This window comes from Amphibalanus amphitrite, unplaced genomic scaffold (genome assembly GCF_019059575.1).
Source record: "Amphibalanus amphitrite isolate SeventyFive unplaced genomic scaffold, NRLGWU_Aamphi_draft 000787F_arrow, whole genome shotgun sequence".
Classification (NCBI taxonomy): Eukaryota; Metazoa; Arthropoda; class Thecostraca; order Balanomorpha; family Balanidae; genus Amphibalanus; species Amphibalanus amphitrite.
In genome coordinates this window covers 311,123-327,907 of record NW_024882281.1, presented here as the reverse complement: position 1 = coordinate 327,907, position 16,785 = coordinate 311,123, and the positions used below count along the sequence as shown (strand labels likewise).

At 54.5% G+C, this 16,785-nt stretch overlaps 1 protein-coding gene across 1 annotated transcript; it reads right to left on the bottom strand.

Moving 5' to 3' along the window:
• Positions 1-483: 483 nt before the first annotated feature.
• On the bottom strand, positions 484-16,401 carry LOC122366141 (pollen-specific leucine-rich repeat extensin-like protein 1; the record flags this gene model as incomplete). Its single annotated transcript, XM_043338011.1, has 5 exons — positions 16,365-16,401; positions 1,096-1,173; positions 829-841; positions 586-661; positions 484-553 (listed from the first exon to the last, which is right to left on the bottom strand). Coding segments are annotated over exons 1-5 (274 nt in total), but the record flags the coding sequence as incomplete, so codon positions are not given.
• Positions 16,402-16,785: the final 384 nt, after the last annotated feature.

Here is a 16,785-nt window from a genome sequence, read left to right as displayed (position 1 = left end):
TAGGGGACTGGACTGGGGGGGGGGTTGTAAAGGGGTACAGAGAGGACCGGACTGGGAGGGTTGTGGAGGGGTACAGAGGGGACCGGACTGGGAGGGTTGTGGAGGGGTTCAGAGAGGACCGGACTGGGAGGGTTGTAAAGGGGTGCAGAGAGGACCGGACTGGGAGGGTTGTGGAGGGGTACAGAGGGGACCGGACTGGGAGGGTTGTAAAGGGGTACAGAGGGGACCGGACTGGGAGGGTTGTGGAGGGGTACAGAGGGACCGGACTGGGAGGGTTGTGGAGGGGTACAGAGGGGACCGGACTGGGAGGGTTGTGGAGGGGTACAGAGGGGACCGGACTGGGAGGGTTGTAAAGGGGTACAGAGGGGACCGGACTGGGAGGGTTGTAAAGGGGTGCAGAGAGGACCGGACTGGGAGGGTTGTGGAGGGGTACAGAGGGGACCGGACTGGGAGGGTTGTAAAGGGGTACAGAGGGGACCGGACTGGGAGGGTTGTGGAGGGGTACAGAGGGACCGGACTGGGAGGGTTGTGGAGGGGTACAGAGGGGACCGGACTGGGAGGGTTGTGGAGGGGTACAGAGGGGACCGGACTGGGAGGGTTGTGGAGGGGTTCAGAGAGGACCGGACTGGGAGGGTTGTAAAGGGGTGCAGAGAGGACCGGACTGGGAGGGTTGTGGAGGGGTACAGAGGGGACCGGACTGGGAGGGTTGTAAAGGGGTACAGAGGGGACCGGACTGGGAGGGTTGTGGAGGGGTACAGAGGGGACCGGACTGGGAGGGTTGTGGAGGGGTACAGAGGGGACCGGACTGGGAGGGTTGTGGAGGGGTACAGAGGGGACCGGACTGGGAGGGCATTGTGGAGGGTTACAGAGGGACCGGACTGGGAGGGTTGTGGAGGGGTACAGAGGGGACCGGACTGGGAGGGTTGTGGAGGGGTTCAGAGAGGACCGGACTGGGAGGGTTGTAAAGGGGTGCAGAGAGGACCGGACTGGGAGGGTTGTGGAGGGGTACAGAGGGGACCGGACTGGGAGGGTTGTGGAGGGGTACAGAGGGGACCGGACTGGGAGGGTTGTGGAGGGGTACAGAGAGGACCGGACTGGGAGGGTTGTAAAGGGGTACAGAGGGGACCGGACTGGGAGGGTTGTAAAGGGGTACAGAGGTCAGAGGGGACCGGACTGGGAGGGTTGTGGAGGGGTACAGAGAGGACCGGACTGGGAGGGTTGTGGAGGGGTACAGAGGGGACCGGACTGGGAGGGTTGTGGAGGGGTACAGAGAGGACCGGACTGGGAGGGTTGTGGAGGGGTACAGAGGGGACCGGACTGGGAGGGTTGTAAAGGGGTACAGAGGTCAGAGGGGACCGGACTGGGAGGGTTGTGGAGGGGTACTGAGGGGACCGGACTGGGAGGGTTGTGGAGGGGTACAGAGGGGACCGGACTGGGAGGGTTGTGGAGGGGTACAGAGGGGACCGGACTGGGAGGGTTGTGGAGGGGTACAGAGGGGACCGGACTGGGAGGGTTGTAAAGGGGTACAGAGGTCAGAGGGGACCGGACTGGGAGGGTTGTGGAGGGGTACAGAGAGGACCGGACTGGGAGGGTTGTGGAGGGGTACAGAGAGGACCGGACTGGGAGGGCATTGTGGAGGGTTACAGAGGGACCGGACTGGGAGGGTTGTAAAGGGGTACAGAGGGGACCGGACTGGGAGGGTTGTAAAGGGGTACAGAGGTCAGAGGGGACCGGACTGGGAGGGTTGTGGAGGGGTACAGAGAGGACCGGACTGGGAGGGTTGTGGAGGGGTACAGAGGGACCGGAAAATTGCACTTACGGTGTACGGGGACAGAAGAGCTGCAGAGGGAACCGGAGTAGGAGAGTTGTGGTGGGACCGACCGAGAGTTACAAAAGGATGCAGAGCAGCAGAGGGGTTCGAACTGGAAGAGCTGCAGGGGTGCGGATAGGGACCGGAGAAATACAGAGAGAACCGGAGAGCCGCAGGGGGGGGGGGCAGGAGAGTTGGAGTAGAGGGATACAAAGAGAAAAAGAGGAGAGGATAGCTGCTGAGAGGGAAGTGTAGAGGGGATTGGAGGTAATTCCGGGCTCCGGAAGATGTAAAGGGCAGCAAAGAGCTGCGGAGACGGGGTAGAGCTGTAAGGAAGCTGTATGTAAGCACAGCGTGAGCGAACAGAGTCTCTGCAGCGCACGGCCGTCCGTCGGGAGTCCCTTGGGCGACAAGGCCGCTATCTGGGCCGGCGGACGGACACCGGAAGGACACCGCTTCCGGCCGGAGCTCATTTCCGGGCGCGCCGGCCGCCATGGCACCGGACGTGCACGACAAGGCAGGGACTCGGCCGCGCCGATGTCGCGCACAAATAGCCAGCGAGACATGAGTCTGATAACCCTGGAAAGAGATCCACTGTCCACGGATAGCCGTGGAGGCTGTCATAAAAAAATGTATGATAGAAATCGATAACATATAGTAATGCCATATCAAAGCAAGTTCAAGTTTCTTTGATCAAAATCATAATTTTGCATAAATTCAACACCTTCTTGTTGATAGAATACCTATGCATTTTTTTTTTTGTCTTCTCACATGCGGCGCTATGCGGACGTCCTAACTTTTCTTGTCATTTGTCTTAGTCACATTGTTATAGATATTATAGCTTCCATAATTTAAAGCGTCCATTGATCAACTTAACATGTAAGAGTTCGCATGTTCAGAATGCCACACCAAACGTCTCATCTAAGTGGCATTTCGCTATTTTTATGGGATATTATTCTCCTATGAAACATTATCGTGAGTGCTGCTTTTGAACCAAAATCTGCTGGAATCAATTGCTGGAATAACTTGATGTTAGATAAACTATAGGGGAGAGCGGGGCCAGTTGAACCACTTTTTATATATTGACATGCACAGCGAGATCTAGTTGTCATATCGAAAAATGCACAATGCCATGAAAAAATATGCTCTTTTGGCTTTATTTTAAGATATGTAAAATTATGTTTCAAACATATTTTGCTGCCAAACGCATGCTTATAAAACAGCTCTACGTCCGTTTCAAATGACCCCGATGCGAGGGTCAATTGAACCAGCCCATGGGGTCAATTGCACCTATCCTTAACCCGCGCCCCACTGGGGGGGGCTATTTATAGCCCCCCCCCCTCCCGTTTTTCTGCAATAACTTCCAAACCGCTTGACGTATCGACGCCAAACTTTCAGTACCTTCGGCTGCATCAATTTGACACCTTGTGTCAAAATTTGAACTTCGTACCTACCATAGGTCGGCCGGAAATGACGTCAGAGTGACGTCATGTTCGGCCGATTTCGACGCAAAACATTGAACCACGGCAATCGCTCCCAAGAGCTCAGTTTTTAAGCTAGATCCAATTTCTTTGCATGAAAGGACTCAGAATAGACTGCGCTATCAAACTGCTATCTCGGATTTTCGAAATTTTTAAAATTTCGAAAAATGTATATAATAAAATTCAAAATTTATATTTTTACATTTTTTTCAAAAACTTTTTGACTTTTCGAAAAAAACCGGAATATATGTGATAGAACGCATTATTATGACTAACTCTAGCAAGTTTTAGCTAAATATCTTCAAAAATGGCCAAGTTATACGCATTATTGCAAAAAATTAACAATTATTAATTTTTCAAATCAATTTTTTAGGACGAATTTGACATCTTACGCCAATATAAATAGCACCATTGTGTTCCTGAGCTCAAACTGCATCCAATAGACACCTTTTTTGTTGAAAAATTTTAACTTCAAAATTTGACCTTTTTTGACCTGAAAGTGACCTGACCTAAGCGAAATTTGACTCAAAATGACCTCGAATGACACAGACGACATCAAATTCGAAATGTTTGGCCTAAATGGACCATAAAACACGTGTCACGTGACCGACGGATGATATAATATTTTCATGACCTGTGATGACCTGACCTTGACCTGAAAATCAAAGTACAAGTTTGGTACCCTCAGAGTATCTAGAGCATCTGTTCACGAGTGTGTGAACCAAAAATGAGCCTGATCTGACTTGTAAGACGGCGGCCAGAGCCCAAAACGTGAAGAAGCCAAAATGCTAATAATTTTTACTTTGACCTGACCTGTGACGTCATCAGTGACCTCGAGGTCAATGAAATTAGGTTTCGCTCGACAGTTTTTCCGGGGCTATCAGACGCCGTTTGAATTTTTACGATCGGCCCAGTAGTTTCGGAGTTAGGAGGGGGGGCTATGAATAGCCCCCCCCCCCCCCCCCCAGTAGGGCGTGTTATACGCAGACCCCAGTGGGGCGCGGGTTAACAATGGGATGTTTTCCTCTTTAAGGCCACTTTCTTAAGGAGATATTTTGTCCGGTTTACTTTTCCAAATGCTACATTCAATAGGTCGTTTGAAAGCTAAAAGTGCAAAGTTCCTCATAATAGGTGACATAAAGTACATAGACTATGGTAAAATGGGCGGATGAGAAAAATGAGAAATACATAGCTCAGGCTATAGTGTGCTTTCAAGCAAAAGGCCGGAGAAAACGGGGTCAAAAATTGAGCTCTATTAAACTACTATTTTAGTTTAAAAGCTCATTTCAAGGTGGACTATTTCCTTTAACCCGCGCCCCACTGGGGTCTGCGTATAACACGCCCTACTGGGGGGGGGGGGCTATTCATAGCCCCCCCTCCTAACTCCGAAACTACTGGGCCGATCGTCAAAATTCAAACGGCGTCTGATAGCCCCGGAAAAACTGTCGAGCGAAACCTAATTTTATTGACCTCGAGGTCACTGATGACGTCACAGGTCAGGTCAAAGTAAAAATTATTAGCATTTTGGCTTCTTCACGTTTTGGGCTCTGGCCGCCGTCTTACAAGTCAGATCAGGCTCATTTTTGGTTCACACACTCGTGAACAGATGCTCTAGATACTCTGAGGGTACCAAACTTGTACTTTGATTTTCAGGTCAAGGTCAGGTCATCACAGGTCACGAAAATATTATATCATCCGTCGGTCACGTGACACATGTTTTATGGTCTATTTAGGCCAAACATTTCGAATTTGATGTCGTCTCTGTCATGCGAGGTCATTTTGAGTCAAATTTAGCTAAGGTCAGGTCACTTTCAGGTCAAAAAAGGTCAAATTTTGAAGTTAAACATTTTCAACAAAAAAGGTGTCTATTCGATGCAGTTTGAGCTCAGGAACACGATGGTGCTATTTATATTGGCGTACGATGTCAAATTCGTGCTGAAAAATTGATTTGAAAAATTAATAATTGTTAATTTTTTGCAATAATGCGTATAACTTGGCCATTTTTGAAGATATGTAGCTAAAACTTGCGAGAGGTAGTCATAATAATGCGTTCTATCACATATATTCCGGTTTTTTCGAAAAGTCAAAAACTTTTTGAAAAAAAATGTAAAAATATAAATTTTGAATTTTATTATTTAAAATTTTCGAAATTTTCAACATTTCGAAAATCCGAGATAGCAGTTTGATAGCGCAGTCTATTCTGAGTCCTCTCATGCAAAGAAATTGGATCTAGCTTAAAAACTGAGCTCTTGGGAGCGATTGCCGTGGTTCAATGTTTTGCGTCGAAATCGGCCGAACATGACGTCACTCTGACGTCATTTCCGGCCGACCTATGGTAGGTACGAAGTTCAAATTTTGACACAAGGTGTCAAATTGATGCAGCCGAAGGTACTGAAAGTTTGGCGTCGATACGTCAAGCGGTTTGGAAGTTATTGCAGAAAAACGGGAGGGGGGGCTATAAATAGCCCCCCCCCCCAGTGGGGCGCGGGTTAATGTTTACAGCCCCTGAACAATAACCATTGCAAGGGTCACCGGGGTCCATTGAAACGGCCTGTGGCCCTGTTTCAACTGACCCTCAGAGAAGCGTTTCAATTGACCCCATCCGCTCCCGCCATCTCGCACACGCCGTAAAGCACATGTCAAACGAGCTGGAGGGACGGCATCATGCTGAATGAAGGGCCAAATAAAGTGTTATTCCGGAGCCAGGAGTTCTTCTTTCAGCAAACAAAGGTATATGAGATATCACAAAATATTCATAAGAACGATTTCTCCCAAACGCCCCTCAAAAACACAAAAACAAATGTCAAATCAAAATTACCGTCCGTTTGCCGCCCAAACGCCGTTGACAAAGGAAGTGGTCGAGCGCGTATGCGCAGTGGTGTCGGCAACGCCATATGTTGCATACTGTTGAAAATAAAGCCATGTTTCATCTGACCCCGTGTTTCAACTGGCCCCGCTCTCCCCTACCTAAATGTGAGAATAATGCCATGTATGAAAGAGCATCACAGCCACTTGTCGAGAAGCCAACTTTTCGTCGGCAGAAGCACACTTGCACCCAGTTTCCGCTGCTGCTGCAGTTGACGCTCACGCTATGTAGGTACCGGGGCGCGCAGCCCTCACATCGTCTCGGCCAGCCGCCGGAACTGGCAGACGCGATGCCTATAGTCGGATGTTATTCCGTCTGCACCGACCCCGAGAGCAGGCCATTTTTTGAGCCGCTATCAGCCGAGGCTTCCCGTCACAGCTGCACAGAGCTGGGGCCCGGGTCGCGGCCACGCGCTCAGGGCGCAGACTAACAATATAGGATTGGAACAATATAAGAATAATATAGGATTTAATGAAGCCGGTCTTTTTAGTACTAATGGCTAAGGGCTCCCCTTGCCAATTGTTTTTCACAACATTCTTGCAATCTTCCGTTTCATCTCTGACAGGGAAGAGACGATCATCCAACATTCCTGACACCCATCTCGTCATGCTCCACCGATCCGCTCATAGATTCCTACACTGCCCGCGTTATCACCTGACCCAATGCCTCGGTGACCCAGAGCAAACGTCCAGCAGCGCCTCAGGAGGTAACCAGGTCACGGCCAGGACAAACAGTGGGGACGGTCGGCGGCTGCACTGACACTGACCGCGCACACAACAGACAGGCGTTCACGCTGATAGTTCCACGTGCACGCACTGCAGTAATCGGGCAATGGGCAGTAATCGCCACGCCATGTGTGGATCGCCCATGATCGTAAATACATACATACATACATACACTGCGCGCGCTGCAGTGAGCAAACCGAGAACACCGAGCGGCCGGTGTGAGCGCTGTCAACACCGACTCACGGTCAAAGTACGGGTCATGATCACTGGTCCGGCGGAACGGAGGGCATGAGGTCGAGGAAGTAGAACAGGTCACGATCAGTGGAGGAACAGGACCGGACGGCGGGCACACACGTGTGCGTTTACAGTTCTGGAAGGCGATGTACTGATATGGTCAAGAGCAGTAGGCAGGGCAGTAGAGCCAGGAACCGATTTCCAGGTCAGGGACTAGCTAGGCAGAGCCATCTGAGACTGAGGGTAATTTAGGAGCACTAAATTGTGGAAACATTATTTGAGACGACGGGTAGGAACGTGAGCTTCTTTGGTTAGTTGTGACAGGTTACAGGGAAGGCAAGGTCATGGCAGATTTGCATATATGGGAAATAGTTACGAGTACCTAAGCCTGTCTAGGTCCTTTGAATCGACAAGTAAAGTATAATCACCCAGACCAATTAGTCCGATTTAAATCCAATGCTCCAGAGCAATTAAGCTGTTCTGTCCCAATGGTGCTAAGCCAACAACTTAACTAAACTTCGCAGGCCTCATTAAGTGTAACGATGTTTTTAGCTGGGCTCAATAGGTGCCGATTAGCAGCCATGCTGCGGCGTCACAGTGAAGTCAGTTTGCTGAGGACAAACACAAACAGCGGCAGAGCTCAGAAATGGGCCGGCCCAGACAAACAGCGGCCGTCGGCACCGCACCGACACAGCGAGCGGCCGGCGGGGGGAACAGACCCGGTCTGCGAGCGGCCGGCCGGGGAACAGACCTGTCTGCGAGCGGCCGGGTCGGTGGACTGATTCTGCCTGCGAGCGGCCGGGTCGGGGGAACGGACCCGGTCTGCGGGCGGCCGGCCGGGGGAACAGACCTGTCTGCGAGCGGCCGGCCGGGGGAACGGACTCCGTCTGTGAGCGGCCGGCCGAGAGAGCAGACCTGTCTGCGAGCGGCTGGGCCGGGAGAACAGACATGTCTGCGAGCGGCCGGCCGGGTGAACAGACCCGGTCTGCGAGCGGAGCGGCCGGCCGGGGGCACAGACCTGTCTGCGAGCGGCCGGCCGGGGGAACGGACCTGTCTGCGAGCGGAGCGGCCGGCCGGGGGCACAGACCTGTCTGCGAGCGGCCGGCCGGGGGAACGGACCCTGTCTGCGAGCGGCCGGCCGGGGTAACAGACCTGTCTGCGAGCGGCCGGCCGGGGAACAGACCGGTCTGCGAGCGGCCGGCCGAGAGAGCAGACCCGGCCTGCGAGCGGCCGCGCCGGGGGAACAGACTTGGTCTGCGCAGCGCAGCATGTCATCTACTGAAAATCATGAAAGGCTCGTACATTAACGCATCACAATCAGGTCTTGTAAAGCTAAGAAGTGTTTCACACAGCCCCGATGGAAAACAATGCTTTCAGCTGTTGAAAGAATGCATAAACATGTCAAAATAAACGAGTGGTCACTAGGTGCATAAATGGTGCGACATTTTTGTGCCTATATTGCGTTCGAACAATTTATGAAATGCTTCAATGGAAAAATGAGGTTTTTGGCATTTGGCAATTATGACCGACGCTGCAATGAGTTTTTGCACTCGCCAAAGTACCTGTGTTTTGCCCACTCTTATGACCTCACAATCCAACAACTACGACCAAGTCTATTCCAAAGATCAAACTGTTCCTGGATATATCAACCTCTGCAATCGGCATCCGCTTGCAAAATGCGAATAAAAATTCAGTGTATGTTTTCCGTCATGAATGTGCAATATGCATACATACCTATACGCTCAATTTCACCCTGGATTTTGAACGTATATTCAGTCCCGAGAGTGTTATTGAATGTATGTTCATTAGAGAATATGCGTGTCATATATCTGTATCGATAGTCAACTGCCATCACTCTCGACAGCAGAGAACTGACATATTAATTATCTTCTCTGTTGCAGGTCCCGGTCACTTCCGTATCAGAGGCCGTAAGTAAAAAAAGCCGGATTGCCGCGAAAATGTATCAGGTGTTATGTGATGTTGTGCCTTGTATGTATGCGGGTACGCCCCGTCGCCCTTGCTGACCAGCTGCACACCACAATCCACACCTCCCAGACTATGTAGACCGGAGCAGTGCAGCGGTCGGGCGCCGGCGGGGATGACCGTGTCCGAGTGAACCCCGCATCTGACGGTCGGGTCCGAGCGGCGGACATCACCCTCGGTATCGCGCGCCCACAATACGCCGACAAATTAGCAGGGATGTCGGCTGCGGCTAAATGTACCCCCGGGACGACCGGTAGCCGGGCCGGGCTGTCTGCCGCCCCCACCAGGCGGACTTATCAGGCCGTCAACAATAACCGACACAACTGGGGCGGCTCCCTGCGGCGATTACTGCCGGATACAAAAACCGACGGCCGGATCGGCTCTGATGACGTTCTGAATTAGCTGTGCGGGACGCCGGCGGTGTCTGGACGGGCCGGGGGGGGGGGGGGGGTCCGTCAACAGGCGCATCTGCCAGTCCGCGGGGGGATTAAACTCGACATCATGGGCAGCGCAGTGGGACGGGCCCGCGTGAAACTCGCTCTGACAGCGGAACGGTGCCCGGCCGGGCGAACGGAGCAGCCTTTTGGGCCTTTTGCAGCACGGACGAGAGACGAGTGGACCATGACCGGAACCGGCCGACCGCGCAAGGACCATGATCAGATCAAGGTCAGCTCTGCTCCCCTCCACATTCACTCGCGCTCCAAGCCGTCACAAAACATAGACAGACGGTCACCAAAGTTCACTTCTGCTGCCGACCGCTCCCAGAGCCGTCACAACACACAGGCAGACGCTCGCCGGAGCCCAGTGGCCACTACCGCTCGCTGACCGCTGCGGTCGTCTCAATCACAGTGCGACCGGCTGCATTTAGTGGATGTCCATCAGACTGGGACGGAGCGGTGCGTGCGCGCCCATTGGTGACTGATGGCGCGGCTTCCGGCCGCTGACTGGGAGATTCCGGCCATCGCTCAGCCGCTGACAGACCGCCGACATCGGACGTCGATAGTCCCTCGGCAGGCACGTCAGCGCCCCGACGGCCGTCGACAGGCACTGCTCTGACGACCTTCAGTCTCCCGACTACCGGCTACATCCTCAGTTAGAGCTGCAGCAGCCGCTCCTACATGGGCATACGCCACCCTCCACACACCGTCCCACATTGACACCAGTTTATCGACCACCACCCATTCAGGTGACCGAGCCGGCAGCCCGGCGCCGTCAGCGATGTTCAATGTCACTGTGCTGGCTGTATACCTTGTCCCGGGCGGTATGCCGGACAGGTGTAACCAGTCGCCTCTCCCCGCAGCAGCCCAGTGTTGTGGGACGCCTGGGCGCGGCTCGCGTGGCTTCATTCATCGCGTCATTACGGGACCGGCTTGTGGTGCAGATCGGTCGGACAGCCACGGCCGTCCGTGTCGACCTGTAGAAACACGAGATGTGCCTGGCACGCGCCTCCAGCGATGACGTCATGAGGTGCTAATGAGGCAACGATTTGTCGGTGCAGAATCAAGCCCCAATCCTATAACTATTGATGAAATTGATTTGTGCTGTCATTGAAAGCAACCACCTCGTCAACATGGCCATGTAAAAGCTTCTAAAATTTTCATCATTTAATGTTTAACTCCCAATTTTCCAGAACGACTTATCAATAGTTGGGAAGTAATATCATGATACATTCAAATCGCATGTCCAATCACTTTGTATCGAGTCGCCGGTCTGGCATGCTGACCCCGATTGGCTCGGACATGTGGCGTTTAGCCATTGTGTCGGGCCGTCTGTCGAGAAGTGGCGATAATTGGGGGCTGTCACCATTAGCGGGGCGCCACCCTTTGAGCCCCCCCCCCCCCCTGTCGGAGCGTGAATACGGCCGGCGGCGGCACGCCAGGGCGGGGCCGGCGCTCGTGCGCCATAATCGCCGCCGTCACGAACGGACGCGCCAGGGGCGCCACCGAGGACCGGGCGCGGATACAGGTGACCTGAGCTGGACGGAGGAGACCTGACCTGGCCCGGACGGCAGAGATACGGCCCAATCCGCCGTGACCGAGCCAGCAGGACCAGATACGGCTCAATCCGCGGCAGACGGCGGCCGATACGGGCCGGAATTATTCCGATAGGATTAGATTGAGCTCGACCGGGCTGCCAAAGGCACACTGACCTGAGTGATAACAGTTTCACTTCCTGACAATCTGTTTCTAGAAACTGACATAGGGTGATATACATAGGTACGATTTTCTGGGGGTCAAGGCGTGCTCTATTCTGACACTGAACAGTTCAAAGTGTTCCGGTTTCCAGTGTTATTGCGCCACGCCCAGTGGCTGGTGGCGCCGTCACCGGCGGGTCAAGTGACACCCCGGACGGTCACGTGATGCCTATAAGACGGGCCCGGTGTCGGGGGTGAGTGGCGCCCTCAGCTGTCTGTTGAACGGAAGGTGCTGCGGCCGGTCACGGGTCACAGCAGCGCCCCCAGGGAGTCGGTCTCCACCGAGGTGGCGAGTGAACTAACCCGGACACTGTGCAGAGCTGACGGCAGCCGAGAGGTGTGAGTGAGCCGCCGGACACTGCAGAGGTGACGGCAGCCGAGAGGTGTGAGCCGCCAGGTCCCTCTGGGCCCTGCACGTGCCCACCTCTGGGCTCTGAGGGCATTAGCCGAACTGACTGTCGCCGGAACGGCCACTGATGTGTGCATTCAACCCCATATCTTACACGTGGGTCGGCTCACAGCTTCATCCGCGAGCTGCTGCCTCGGGAGGGGGGGGGGGGCGACCCATTGGGGTCCAGCCCTGGGCATACTCTCAGTGGTCGCCCAGCCGAACACCTCTCGGCAATACTCCGTTCCACCCTCGACTCCCATAGGAGTGACGCCGTTCAGCGCATCTCCGGAGGGCTCTTCAACCCATCCATCTGGTCACCAGATGGCTGGTGCCGGTGGACGGTCCCGTCCCCCGCTCCGGGGAGGTGATCCGCACGGCGCCGTCACCGATCAGGTGCTCCTAACGGCCGATCAGCCACTCTCCGGCACCGCGCCGATAGAGCCGGACCGGGCCATTTCGTCCAAATGGGTTCCGGTGGTGGCGCCGGCCCGCCGCGCGACAGATAATGCCGGTGGCCGGGTGCTGTCGCCCCGGACCGGCTGATACTCGGGGCGGCCTCAGGTGCCGCCGGTCAGGTCAGGTCAGGTCAAGTCAGGTCAGTAGGGGCGGCCTCAGGTGCCGCCGGTCAGGTCAGCATGGGAGGGCACGGAAAGGCTCAAAACCATAACAAAGATCTTGCACAAGGGTTAGATACGGACTGTAGTCTGAGACACGTGCCCATCCATACCCGAGGTAAATAAAGTAGCTGAAAATATAAATGAAAAATAGCGGGTATATTGAGTGAATAATTATAAGCAATCCGTAAACTACAGCTTGTTCTCAAACAGTAAACAAAAAGCAAAAAAGCAAAAAAGACAACATTGTTATTGCTCTCCAGGGGAGTCAGCTATTCCATCGACACTAATCCGTGTTCTCTCTGTCATGTGTGATCTATACCCTCCGTCGTGTCTCGGCCGTCACCTGTCCGGCTCGGCGCCGCTCACCGTTGCCAGCCACGCCCCGGGCCACTAATTACCATCATTTGTATTCATCGGCTCCGATGATGACGCGGTGACAGTTTTGACGCGGCTCAATAATGCAGACGAGTCGCGGCGCGCGTGCGGCGCGGGGCGCCGGCCGGCCGGCCCTCCACTGAATACTGCATACTGGCCGGCGGCTGCCACCGTCTGCCGCAGCAATCATCGCCGCCCAGTGCTGGATAATGGAGTAATTACGACAGACTACGATGGGGAGGGGGGGGGGCAGGGGGCCACACCGACAGACAGGTGGGTGGGACTGGGAGACAGTCAGGGCGGCCCGGCAGCTAGACCGGGAGGGTGGGAGACGAACCCAAGCCGACAGGTGGGTGGGTAAGAGACGGTCCACACCGACAGGTAGGTGGGTGAAAGGCGACCCAACACAGACAAGTGGATGGGTGAGAGACGGTCAGGACGGCCTGATACTGCCTGACAGGCTGACAGAGTGGGTGAGGGACGAATCCAAGCCGACAGGTGGGCGCTGAGAGACGGCCCAACACTGATATGTAGGTGAGTGAGAGACGGCCCTTCGCCGACAGGCTGGGTAGGTGAGAGACGGCCCCACACCGACAGGCTGGGTGGGTTAGAGACGGCCCAACACTGATAGGTAGGTGAGTGAGAGACGGCCCAACACAGACAGGCTGGGTGGGTGAGAGACGGCCCCACACCGCTAGAGTGGGAGGGTGGAAACACACCACCAGCGCGGTGGGCTCCGTCCGACGCCGGCCGCACTCGGATAGTCGAACAGCGCGGTGAATTTATCGGGCCGCGCCGCTCATTCATAAATTGGCGGCCGCCGCTGCGCTCTGGTAAGACGCACGGCCTGTCCAGATGTGAATTGTTCTGTGTACTCAGCTGCTAATAGAGCAGCCTCGGCGCCGCTGCACCGCGCAGCAAAGTGCACTTGGAGCACGAGCGGCGGGCTGTGCTGGACATCGGCTGACGGCTGGTGGAAGGCCCACAAAGCCGCTATTCTTCAAACAATAAACTAGCAACATGAATGGAACTTGCATGCTTTTTAGTCTGTTCGCTGCTAGGCTAGGAAGGCGGTTTGATTCTTAGGTATCCCTTACTTTTGAATTACGCAAAATATATAGCCGCATTACGTCGCATAAATATCATACCCGTAATGATCTGTTGAATATGAAAATAAGCCAGCATTTATGACGGTGAGTAAACCTGGTGTGTTAGTATGCCTCAACTGCCGCCCTCGCGACCATCCACCCTCCCACACCACTGTCGGTGTCGGCGCGACCCTTCCCCGCCAGTATGCTCACCCTCGCACCTCGCCGGCAGCGCGGGCCGCTGTGCCGTGTCTGTGTGTGTAATGTGTGCTGCTGCCGTCACACCACAGTGCCCTGAGGAGACATTAGGCCGTACTGGGACACACTGCAGACGGGTGCAGATACCGCGGCGTCCCCGTCCTACCCAGCGGTACGGCAGACCACTGCAGCAGTGCGGCGGCAGGCCCGTCCTACCACTAAAGCATAGTACGGCGGCGCGCCCGTCCTACCCAGCAGTACGGCCGACCACTACAGCAGAGTGCGGCCACCCCCGTGACGGACCGGGGTCTGACGGACGTCCGACGCGCCAACCGCGACCGACGCCGCTGCGCTGCAATTCGTCTTCCATGAATACAGAGTGCGCTCATTCTCGGTCACACAGCCATTTTCGGCAGATGAGGCTCAGGAGCGTAGGCGGACATCGTGTGATGGTCGACGTTACAGAGAAAGCAGACTAGGGCGGCGACAAGTGTATGACGCCCACTTGTTCTGAAAATTACTCGGACGCTTTATGTAGGCAAACTTCGTAGTGAAATGGACTGCGAGTGGCGTTTCCACTTGTCGTTTTTCGTCCAAGCCCAGGTCTGCTAAATTTTAACCTTTGTTGAATATGGAAGCTTTCAGTTGGGTTTATCAGCTTAGAGAGGCGGCTTTGCAATAAAACTCGCCTGTAAATTCGCATGCAATATGAAAAAGAAGCGTTGAAATCTTCACTAAGTCGGAGAGAGATGGCCCAAAGATCAGACTGATCCGATGTTTCAAGGCTCGCCGTTTTATTTTAGGCCATCTATTTTGGTTCACGTTGTCTGTTGAGCAGTTTGTGGAGCCACTGGCGGTATAAAGCCGCGGGAGTACCACTGGCCGCCCACCCGCACTCACACACCCAGGCCGCAGCTCAGCGGCGGCGGCCTGCTCGGAGCCGCGCTAACTCAATCAGCTGCCCTCCGCTCTGAGCGCGCCGCTTCTGCCGCAGACGGCAGCGGCCCACGCCGCTTCCGCCGCGCCGGCGGAGGAGCTGCCCCGTTCGCCCCCGTTTGCCCCCGCCCGCCCCCGTTCGCCGTGTGCAGGGGCTCAGGGAGAACGGAGAGGCTGATCGGCTGGATTCAAATGGCAGCCGCACGGAAGGCAGTTGTCGGAAGCAAAATAATTGTAAGAACTTAACTCGCGCCCACTGGGGTCTGTGTATAACGCGCCCTACTGAGGGGGGGGGGGCTATTCATAGCCCCCCTCCTAATTCCAAAACTACTGGGCCGATCGTCAAAAGTCAAACGGCGTCTGATAGCCCCGGAACAACTGGCGAGTGAAACCTAATTTAATTTACCTTCAGGTTATCGATGACGTCACAGGTCAGGTCAAGGTAAAAATTATCGATATTTAGCTTGTTCACTTTTTGAGCTCTGGCTGCCGTCTTACAAGTCAGATTAGGCTGATTTTTGGTTTACACACTCGTGAACAGATACTTTAGATAGGTACCCTGAGGGTACCAAACTTGTAGGTACTTTGATTTTCAGGTCAGGGTCAGGTCATCATAGGTCACGGAAATCTTATATCATAAGTCGGTCACGTGACACATGTTTTATGGTCCATTTAGGTCATAGATTTTGAATCCGATGTCGTTTTTGTCATTCAAGGTCCTTTTAAGTTGAAATTAGCTTAGGTCAGGCCACTTGCAGATAAAAAGGTCAAATTTTAAACCTGAAATTTTTCAACAAAAAACATGTCTATTGGATGCAGTTTGAGCTCAGGAACACAATGGTGCTATTTATATTGGTGTACGATGTCAAATTTGTACTGAAAAATTGATTTGACAACAAATTAACATAAAAAGTCATTCAGCAGCATTTTCCCCTACACTGTGTTTCAATAACACGTGGCTTTGCCTTACCGCGAAAAGTTGATCCGCAGAACGAAGAGAATGGTATCGATTCGACTTTATCTCGTATCCCTCTACACACTTTTCTAGTCACCGTTTCCTCTCTTGTCCGCCCATTTCCACTCATCCGAGCGCCTCTCAGACCCTCCTGTCCCACTCTGCAGGCTCTCTGAGTCTCAAATGTGCCCGGTCTGCCGGTCTGTATCGGGCAGTGGGTGCCGCCGAGCGGCCCTCCCGGCCACTCGTCTAATGGTGTCGGCGGCACTCGCCGCGCGCGCGGCTCGATTGGCGCAAATGGAGTCGCGATGCGCCCTTTGTCGAGGCCGACGGAGATACCATCGGCGCCGACACGACGGATGGAGCCGCCCCGTCGTTCATCATCGGGCGAGTCGCACAAAAAGATGGAGCGCGGCGCATCGCGCCCCTCGGCTGCCGCTGCCGACGTCACCGCTGAGTCATGCTGCCACCGCGGCGGCTCTGGGTGCCGCCGGTGGACAGGACACCCCACCTCGGCGGCTCTGGGTGCGGCTGCGGAGGGTGGACATTGCTAGCACCCCTGGCTACCGACACTCTCAGCACCCCAGCCAAGGCAACCAGCAAGCCACAGCACCCCACCGAAACAAGCCCAGGCCTCAGCCCAGCATCCAGTCACTGTGTGAGCCGGCTGACGCCCCAGAGTCGAGACCAAAACAAAAGGCGACAGCCGTGCAAATGCGAAGCAGCTCCAGTCTGCACTGTCAGCCAGCTACTCGGTCCGCCCAACAACAAAGCTCTATACCATATGCCCACCGGCCTCCGATCCGAGGCCTACAAACACGGCTCCTTTCGCGGCTGTGCTATTCAGGAAGTTATATACCCGGCCTGAGTTCACCCGCGAGTTCCAGCAGTCTGAATGTGCTTTGATGTCACATTCCAGTCGAACCACAGCG